The sequence below is a fragment of the Spinacia oleracea genome, chromosome 6 (assembly GCF_020520425.1).
Source record: "Spinacia oleracea cultivar Varoflay chromosome 6, BTI_SOV_V1, whole genome shotgun sequence".
Classification (NCBI taxonomy): domain Eukaryota; kingdom Viridiplantae; phylum Streptophyta; class Magnoliopsida; order Caryophyllales; family Amaranthaceae; genus Spinacia; species Spinacia oleracea.
Window position 1 is genome coordinate 104,443,338 of NC_079492.1, and position 10,785 is coordinate 104,454,122.

Here is a 10,785-nt window from a genome sequence, read left to right on the forward strand (position 1 = left end):
AATTAATTAACCCTAATTAATTAGGTGACCAGCAAAAAAACCGCGTCGTCGTCATTCTCCTCAGCCCTCTGCAAATTCGAAGCCGCTTTACTCTGCCATTGATTTTTCAGCAAGGTTTGTCAATTTTATACTTTCTTCTTCTTCTTCGACTTCTTAGTTTTTCCGAAACTCGCGTTCGATTTATATGCTATTCGTTTTCTTCAATTTGAAACCGTTCTATGCTTGAGTAGTTTCTTCTTGGTTTTTCTTCTTGATCTGAATTTTTAATTCTCCTCCTTCTTCTTATCATAATCCAACAAGTCACAGTGGAAAATCGCATCGGGTGCTGATAATTCGAAGGGATTTACGTACGGCTCAATTGTGTGCTGAAATTTCTAAGGTATTTATTGCACGTGTTCTGTTTTCTCAATCGCATCCATTCCCAATTCTTATTGATATTTTCAGTTTGTTGTATCTGACATTAGAATCCTGTGACTTATGTAAAACGGAATTGCAAAGATTTCTCGTGGAATTTCTTGATTTTATTTGTTGGTTTTGTGGATTATTTATTGCTTGATTTTATTTGGCCCCTCTATTTGTTGGTGTTGTGGATTATTATGTATCACTATCACATCAAAGCAGAATATATGTGTTCTTTTGAATGGTTGCATAAACTGATAATATAGAACAAGTTGGTAGCTGTGTAGTTAGTTATTGATTCCGAAAGGATTTGAAGGTATATTTAGTTGTTTTCCATGAAGTAGTCTGCTATTTAGTTGTTTGATGATTTTTGTTTGTATTGATTAGATATTTCGGTTTGAAAGGAAAACAACGATTTGTTCGGGAGATTAAGTAATTCTAAGAAAACAATTGAGCTTAATGTTTTCGTAGCTGAATGTGTGAGGTTTGTTAAATGACTTATTGGACTATATTCAACTTTGTAGACCTTCTCTGTAAAAGAAAATATCAATTTTAATGTTTCAAAAGGGGAAAATTTTTTTGGAGTATCAATTTTTGACCTTCTCTGTAAAAGAAAATATCAATTTTAATGTTTCCGAAAAGACCTTACACTTTTTTATTGGCTGTTAGCGTTTTAAGGTTGTTCTTTTTTGTGGGAGTAGATTTGCTTTTGACATGAACAATGGAGAGTATTATTTGAAAGCGTAGTTGGAGTTATCTGCTGAATATTATTTTAATATTAGGTGACTTTCGAGCAGATTATGCAAAGCGAGGTGTAGTATGTTTTGAAAGTGTTTATAAGAGAGATTACTAAAAGCGTTCATAGGACATAACCTTTTGTTATTATCTGCAAGTCTGAAAAAACGTGTAAAAACCTGTGAATTCTTTCCTTTTATTGCGAGCTTACTAACTTCCAACAATATAATCCGGTTGAAAGGCTTTTTTTCCCTACAAGGGTCCTTTTTTATTATGTTTTGTTTTTTAATTTTTTTTGTAGACATGGATACTAGTTGGATTGATTTACGAAAAGGGACTGCCGGTTATTATAATGGTTGCATGAAATTTTTAGAGGTTGCTAAGGAGACTCTTTTAGAGGGAATGACTCGATGCCCATGTAATAAATGCAAGTTGAATAACTCATATCCCTTAGAAGAGGTAGGAGGACACATTTTATTTTACGGTTTTTATAAGAACTATAGACAATGGGTTTTCCATTGTAAAGATGAAGAGAGTAATACCATAGATATCCCTAGTGATCAAGCAAAGGTAGTAGGTCGAGATGATATTGATGGGTTATTAGCAGCAGCTTTTAGGGTTGACAATACTGCACAACCCACCAACGAATCCCAAGACCCATCATTAAGTGAAGCAAATTTTGAAGATGAAGATCCGTATAACATGCATGAAGAGTTAAATTTTGATCCTGAGGAAGATGATGAGTTTCCATCAACCAACACCAATGAAGAAGAGGCAAAATATAAACGACTAAGGGAAGCTTCTGATGAGGGTTTATACGAGGGGTGTACTACTTTCTCAAAATTGTCATTTCTATTGCACTTGTTTCACCTCAAGTGTATGTTTCATTGGTCAGCTGCGTCATTTAATAAGTTGCTTGAGCTTCTATTAGACGCATTTCCTATTATTATGGAGTTTCCGTCATCGTATTATGAAGGCATGAAGATAATAAAGGATTTGGGATTGAGTTACGAGAAAATCCATGCATGTCCAAATGATTGCATTTTATATTGGGGTGAATTTGCAGAAAAAAATGAGTGTCATATCTGTCACACATCAAGGTGGAGAAATGTGAACGGAAATGAGGGTGATACAAGTGAGAATGTTATAAAAACACGTAAGAAGGGCGTTCCAGCTAAAGTAATGCGGTATTTTCCTCTCATCCCTAGACTAAAGAGGCTTTACATGTCATCTAAAACAGCAGAGGACATGAGATGGCATTTTGACCGCAAGGATGAAAAGATCATAAGTCACCCGGCAGATGGTGAAGCTTGGAAAAAATTTGATCAAAGATATGAGGAATTTGCCAAAGACCCTCGTAGTGTAAGATTGGGTCTATCAAGTGATGGTTTTAATCCATATCGTTTGATGAATACTAGTTACAGTACATGGCCAGTGATCCTAATTCCTTATAATTTGCCACCATGGCTTTGTATGAAGTCAACGTCATTCATTTTGTCTTTGATCATCCTTGGTAAGTCTGGTCCCGGTATGGATATTGATGTGTACTTGCAACCACTAATCCATGAGCTAAAATTGTTGTGGGAAGGTGTAGATGCCTTTGATGCTCATAGCGGAAAAAGTTTCAAAATGCGAGCAGCTTTGCACTCCACTATAAATGACTTTCCAGCATATGCTATGTTGTCGGGTTGGAGTACAAAAGGTTATAAAGCTTGCCCTTCTTGTGCCGATTCTGGTTGTGCGTATAGTTTTGGTGGTAAAATTGTCTACCCTGTAGCTCGAAAATGGTTACCAGCTGATCATCCTTATCGTTCTCAAGCCAACTTATTTGATGGGAAAGAGGAACATGGTTTTGCTCCTGTTCCTTTAAGCGGGACAGAAATTCTGAAGCAACAAGAAAGAGTTAAGTATGTTTATGGAAAGTCAAAAATTGTTTCTAAAAAAAGAGGGAGACTAGACAATGATGAAATTGAAGAAGATGATGATGGTCAAGATGATGTTGATAAGGTTCTATGGAAAAAGAAAAGTAAACTTTTTGAATTAGAATATTGGGAATATAATCCTCTTAGACATAATTTAGATGTTATGCACATTGAGAAGAATGTATGCGACAATTTCTTAGGAACTCTTTTAGATATGGAGAAGAGTAGATATGATAAGAATGCTAGATTGGCCCTTCAAGCACGGAACATAAAATCTCATCTTTGGCCTCAATCTCATCCAAATCGTGTTAAGGACTATTTGCCCTCGGCTGCATACACCATGTCTAAAGAAGAGAAAGAACGGTTTTTAAATGTCCTACAAAAGCTTAAAGTTCCTGATGGATATGGATCTAATTTGCAAAAGTGTGTGAATATGAAGCAGCGTAAACTTATTAATCTGAAAAGCCATGACAATCATGTCCTTATGCAGGATATCCTTCCTGTTGCTTTAAGGGCATCGAATGCCACAAAAGTAATTGATTTGCTTGATGAATTGTCAGACTTTTTCAAGAAGATATGCTCAACTTCTATTGATAGAAATGAATTAGACACCATTCAGTCAAAGCTTGTGTTGACTCTTTGTAAGATGGAGAAAGAGTTTCTGCCAACATTTTTCACAATCATGGTGCATCTACTAATTCGTTTAGTGGATGAGGTCAAACTCGGCGGACCTGTTCACTATAGGTGGATGTATCCCATTGAGAGGTCAATATCTTAAACTTTAATATTTTTTTTAATAACTTTAAAATAAGAATACATCACAAAATACTTGTCTTATTCTTTCACGTTCACAATTTTGTTCAATATATTTCAAGGTACTTGGCCTTTTTGAAATCTCATGTAAGCAATAAAGCGAAACCAGAAGGATCTATAGCAGAAGGGTACCTTTTATGGGAGACGATTGTATTTTGTTCGAGATACTTAGAAAGTGTTGAGACCATATTCAACAGACCCAAGAGGAACGAAGATGGTGCTCCAGACATCAATAACTATTTATACTACTCAGGTGGTCGTGTAGTTGGAATGAAAGAAAATGTCCGTCTGGATGACAAAAGTTTAAAGCAAGGACATCGCTATGTTTTGCTTCATTCAGATGAGATGAAACCGGTGCTTGAGTAAGTAGCTTTATGGATTAATTTTTTTGACCATATTAATTATTACGATTTTAATAACTCAATTTTCTCAATCTCTAAAGTGCCTTCATACATCAAAAACGGCAAGAGAGTCAAGTCGGAGCAGGTCATGAAAATCAATGGATAATCTATGAATTTTCTGATTGGTTGCAAAACCAAGTTATATGCTTCTAAGTCTAGAGTTTCCTTTTTTATTTTATATACCATTTGAGTTTAACTTAGTTTTTTCGAATTATAGGCAAATAACCTAGATGATAGCACAAAAGAAGGGAAATTGAGAAAAGCCTTGGCCGGTGGTTTAAGCAATCGCAGCAAAAGGATGAAAAGCATTATTATTAATGGCTATAAATTTGACACCGTGGATCGTGAGAGATCTCGAAAGACACAAAATTCTGGAATTATGCTAGAAGCTGAAGGCCAAGAGTATTATGGAAAGCTTAAAGAAATATTAGAACTTGATTATTATGGTTCTTTCAAGGTTCTAATGTTCCGTTGTGATTGGGCTGATATACGTAGGGGTTTCAAAACATACCCGAGTGGCAGAGTTCGTGTCAATTTCTCGAAGTTGATGCACACTGGTCAAAATCTGGAAGATGATCCATTCATTTTCTCTTCTCAAGCAAAACAAGTTTTTTACATTGAGGATGAGATACAAAAAGGATGGTTTCATGTTATTAAGACTAAGCCTAGGGACTTGTTTGATATACCCGACGATGATGATAATGATGATGAGTAGCTTCTAGGATAATAGTGTTTTGGGTGTATGGAATTCTTTATCAAAGTTTATGTGTATTATTTTCTTTTGGATTTGAGTTATAAACTTCTATTCACGTGTTATATGAGATTTCATTTAGTTATACTCATTTCGGTTATAAGTCATATTTATATTGCATGTTGTATATGGCGTTTTTACATTAACAAAGCAAAATAGTTTAGGGTTGCTAATTTAAATCTTCTACCATATTGCATATTATTTTGTTTCATAAAATTTCCACTAAATCAAATAATGAACAGGGTACTAGTATAATATTCTTTTAGAAGTGATTGCTAATAACCATGATCATTTTTCTTTCTCAGGAAATTGAGGTTGTTACCCTAGTGACCTACTGACCTGACAAGCTAAGCGACCGAGTGGAATTGCTGCTTGGTAATGAATCTGAACATTACTTCATGACCACTATCAAAAATGTTTTGCATACTGTTGGTATTTGTGATCCTTGCTAGTCTTTTTATAGTTGTCAACACTGCTGCTTTGTGTCTGGTTTCGGTTATTTTTGTACCTTGAGCAATTTCTGAATGCTACCATATTGCTAGCCTCGTTTGGTGAATTGTGAGTACTTTATTACCCCTTTCAGTCCAACGAGACTATTTTGTGCTGCTTTGTGTCTGCTTTGTGCTGTTTGATTGACTGTTTTGTGCTGCTTTGTGTCTGCTTTGTGCTAGTGGTTGAACTATCAACCTGTAATTGAGGCGTTGATTGTGGTTCTGTGCTGTCTGCAATGAGTGTATGTTGTCCATGCTCTTCTGCTTTGCTGCCTGCTGCTGGCCTGTTTTAGGTTGGCCTGTGTGCTGTTGTGACATTTATTGCTACTTGTGCTCCTAGTAACAGAACTGTGAAACAATGCTTAGGAATAACTACATGTAGTAATAAAACCAGGTTTTTGAATCTGTGACCACAACCCCTTCAAAAGTAAAAGTATAAATTAATCTGAGACAGTTGAACTGCAATGGTAATCAATCTCCAACAACTTCCCAGGTAATTCCCAGAATCTGATGCCCAAATTCAGATTAATTGGAGCCCAATTCAGTAAAAACCTACTGGATTTTTTTAATCTACCGAAAAAATTTGTAAAATAAATTGGAAATGCAATGCTTTAATCTGTTCAGGATAGAAGAAACAAATCAACCTTGAGTGAAACTCAATTCACAGATGACTAGGAATACATGCATCAGATTTTAATCTTTTATGTTCAGTTATTCACAGATCGAATTAGCAGTTTTATGCAGGTTTCTTATCAACAACCTGAAAGAGGCTCGGATTCTAAGTATTTGCATTTTCCTGTATTCCAGTTTACAGTATAATTCTCGGGTTTAATTTTTTTTTAGATTCAGATGCCTTCCAGCTTACTTGCCTGTATTCCAGTTTACAGTATGTGCTGACTGTCAAAGCTCTTGAAAATTTGAAATCTGATTACGTTTGCAACTAATGAGTATGCCTGTTTGGTTTTGTTATGTGACTTGTCTTCCAGTGCTATATAGATATGACTTATCGCAAGAGGGTTAGACCTGCTGAAATAGATGGTACACGTGGTCCAGCTACCGCACATACCTCATCTTTGAGTGGAGATGCATCACTACCAACCAAGAAGCATGTTACTCAACCACAATCATCTCAGGTTCCTACTACCGTTGTCAAATTTGGACCATTTTCTCCACAAGGTACCGTAAAATCAGTGGTTGCACCTCCATGTTCGAGTACTTCAAAAAGTGCACTGCAAACCGATGACATACTTGGAGCTATATGGAAAAAGCCACCTAATGGATCAACATCAAGTTCACTTATGGAAGCAACTAGAGATTCAGTTCAACCCAAGATTTCATCCAAGACTTCACCTGAAGTTCCAACTAGTATCCCACCTTCTAACACAACCAAATCACAGAAATACCCTACATCAAAATCACAAAAATATCATGCTACTTCCTCTGGTCGTGTCCCACCTAATATCTCGCCTGCTAGTCATATCTCACCTTATATGCCACCCAATATGACACCTATTATCCCACCTAGTCATATTAAAACATCTTCAAGAGTTTCTCAGACCAATCAACAGCAGAACAATAGTGAAGAACCAAAAGAGAACTCAACAAAATCGAAGTCCCTAAGGGTGAAGTCATATCCGGATTGGCCTGTAACTATAGATTTTGATGACAAGGAGGAGGTTTTGACCATTGGTAAGTCACTAGCAATATCCTTGATATTTATCCATTTTCACAACTATAATCTGACTTATCTCACTCTCTCATATTCAAACTGAGAATACGTTGTATTGCGATCCTTGCTATTTATCTATTTTCACAACTGTTATCTGACTGAAAGTGTGTGCAGTACAGCAGTCCACACTTCTTTAGCATAGTCACAACTGATGAGTAATCATAGAGGCTGCAATTACCAATCTCTTCCAGTACAGAGGCTGCAAGTACCAACTGCAATTTATCCATTTTCACAACTGTTGCATCTGCCTTAATCTTCATTCATGTGCATCAGTTCTGAAATGCATTAATCTTCGTTTGAAATCATTTGCATCAGCATTAATCTTCGTTCATATTATAATATCATGAAACGGAGAATACGTTTTATTATGACGTAAATGCAAATATGATACAACCCCACCAAAACTAAACTGAATGCTTCCAAAAGAATCACCAGTATACCTGTTATGTTATATTCTGCCCTTATGTTGCTGAATATACGTCTTGTTCTTGTTATCTTCTATATATATATACACATACATAGTATATATGTTACTTATTCTTTTTTTTTTATGCAGATGCTAAGGGAAATGTTAAACTGGTGAGTGGTTCTATTCAAACCATTGACCTCTGGAGTAACAATGGCGTGCAGTATTATGTTGAATTCAATGACCTTTACCAACCGCTTAGGAAAGGTGGACAAATGTTGGTCAGATTCATTGGTAGTATTGTAAAGGTAGAGACCTACTGTCCACTTGGAGAAGGGGATTGGTCTGATATCGACAAAGATTCAAAAGCTAAGATGGTAGAAGAAATAAGAGTAAGTTCAAGTCTTTATTCGCTTTTCTAGAAGTTTATTTTATTTCTATAGCATAAAAATTCTGATTTTGTAAATGCTTTTCTCGAAGGAACGCTTTGTTATTCCCGCTCATCCGGAATATAACAAACAAATCCTCAAGCGCGCCAATAAAAGTTGGAGGCAGTATAAACACTCTCTTAAGGTGAGATACTACAAACCAGATGAGAAAACACTTGCTGAGATGTGCGATATTGTGCCAAGACATGGAATTACCAGTACTCAATGGAGAAAGTTGGTTAAGTACTGGGCTTCGGATGAAGGGCAAGTAAGTACCATGAATTGATCTGCTTAAGTATATGTCCTGACAGTTGGTTGAGCTTAAGTGCTAGTTTTTTTCACTTTTTTGGGATACTGAATTTAAAATCAGTCATAGTTACACTAAGCATGTTTGTTTTGAAATCCAACAAGTATACTGCTTGTATATTCTTGTTTTTAGTTTTCTCTTGGCATGTTGAAAACTTGGTTCCTTGTGCTACTCTTATTTTGAAAGTACTTGGTAAACTGAACTTTTGAGTGGTTTATTAAGTATACCTGTTATATTGTCAGTTGTCAATGTCCTTGAAGCCATTCTCTTTTTATGTTAATGGAGCTTCTCTTAATTGCTTCTTTCAATCATTGATCATGTATTGCTTGGTAAAACATAACCTTGTTTAAATGGAAAGATTTATTTCCAACTTTGTTTACTGGTTACTTTTCGGGAGTTCGATTAAGAGAGAACATATTTTGTAGCACCATTGCCTCCAAACCTGACTACGTCTACTTTTTTATTCTGTATTTGTATGCAGTGGAGCTAGCTGTTTTTTCTTTTCACTTAGTCTGCGTCTTTTACTTCTTATGTATTTTCAACAGTAGCCAAATTAGCTATTCAAATACATATACACAATTTCTTTCTGTATCGGGGCCTAGCTGCCATTAATTTAGTTTGATCAATATATGGAACTCCGGACAAAAAATCAACAAGTAACAAAAACAGTGGCAAATAACATATTATTGACAGAGAAATTACTTTGGTAGTATAGTTGATATACCTGATAGACAACGATTGAACCATACAATCCAACAAAAACACTTGAGAAGATAGCCAATATCATACTGTACAGAGTGAGAAGATTTCAATGGTAACAGAACAAATTTGAAACCCAACAAACTACAAGCACTACAGATCCTGGAACTTGATTATTTCTTAATATATCTCTTTGAATATGACTGCAGAAAGCATCAGAATGTGGAAAGGCTGCACGGGCATCTCAAAATAAATTTCATAGATCGGGTTCTGACAGCTATGCGAACCAACAAGCTGATTATGTATGAATGGACTTATATGCTTTTTCTTCTCACATATTTTGTGTTGGTTAAATATATGCATCACATCTTTTCAGATTTTCTTTAATACTTTTTACATTGCTATTCATATATAGGAAGATGAGCATGGAAAAAAAATGAGCTTATTAGCCCTTTGGGTAAAGTCTCATCGCGGCAAGGACGGGACCTTTCTTCCAGGCACAGTCACTGAAGATTTTGTGGTATAAACATTCAAATTTAATAGATTAATTAAGCTACTTTTGTTATGAAAAAGATAGGTGATTGATAAACCAATATGGGTCTGCTTCTTAATTTGTTTATACTGTTATCCTAAATTGTTGTATAGGATGATGCAAAGGCTAAGATGGAAACGTTGAGGACTGTAGATCCTTCTAAATCTGAACAAGAACTTGAAAATGCAACTTTTGAGGACACTATGCATGGTGGAAAGATTCCCGAACGCCCTGTAGGGTACGGACTTGGAGTTCGAAAGAGCGACGTTTATGGGGTGCATGGTGTGCTAAGGAAGAAAGGGTATGGGAAAGTTCGAGAGAGGACCGTGGTGATGGAAAGTGTGAAAGAAGAAGTGTCAGCTCTCAGCAAGAAAAATGAAAAGCTTGAGAAGGAAAATGAAAAGCTGCAAGCCCAAGTGAAAGAGAATAATTTTCTGCTTACAACTTTTATTGGACAATTTTCTCAATTCGTAGGACAAGTTCGTACAGGAACTGCTTCTACAGAAGCTCTAAGTTTAGCACAGCAAGTCTTGGGCATGGCACACCAAAGGGTATATATTCTAATCTCTTATCATTTGAACTCTTTTAACATGTTATATGTTTCTTGGCAAGACAATTATTTGGATGCACAAACATTCAGTCATGCACAAAATTTGTCCCTGCGCGCATTCATTCAGTCATGAAGTTGGCTGCATCCATCTGCATTTGTCCTGCATCATAAAGATATATTGTTATTTGTATCCAGAGTACATTCAGTCACAAGAAAGTTTGATGTTGTCTCGACGCCTTGTGCATATATGTACCTGCTGTGCAAGCTGCCAGGGCTTACTGCAGGTCTGCAGTTCTGCCTGTAGTGCAGTTGTTGCATTGTGTCTGCTTATTTGCTGCATTGTATCTTTGTTGTTGTTGTGCTCTACTGCTGCAGTGATTCTTGCTCTGCTGACTGCTTAATCCACAGTGTTGCTTGCTTATCTGCTGCATTGTGTCTGCTTATCTGCTGCATTGTAAGCTTAAATAGTCTGAAAACATCATCATATCTCAAAATACCTATAAATATTGATCTAAAAAAACAGAATTTAACAAATGCATTCCAGATCTTCAACTTCCCCGGCCTCTAACTTAGGAGACTCAGTAACAATTGAAATTATCTTTTAATCATTAACAATCTCAAG

The 10,785-nt window shown here is 36.1% G+C and overlaps 1 protein-coding gene across 1 annotated transcript; it reads left to right on the top strand.

Moving 5' to 3' along the window:
* Positions 1–1,437: 1,437 nt before the first annotated feature.
* LOC130463435 (uncharacterized) lies at positions 1,438–4,985 on the top strand. Its single transcript, XM_056832568.1, has 3 exons — positions 1,438–3,821; positions 3,932–4,223; positions 4,488–4,985. The coding sequence occupies exons 1-3, from the start codon at positions 1,438–1,440 to the stop codon at positions 4,983–4,985; spliced, it is 3,174 nt and encodes a 1,057-aa protein (XP_056688546.1).
* The last annotated feature ends 5,800 nt before the right edge of the window (positions 4,986–10,785 follow it).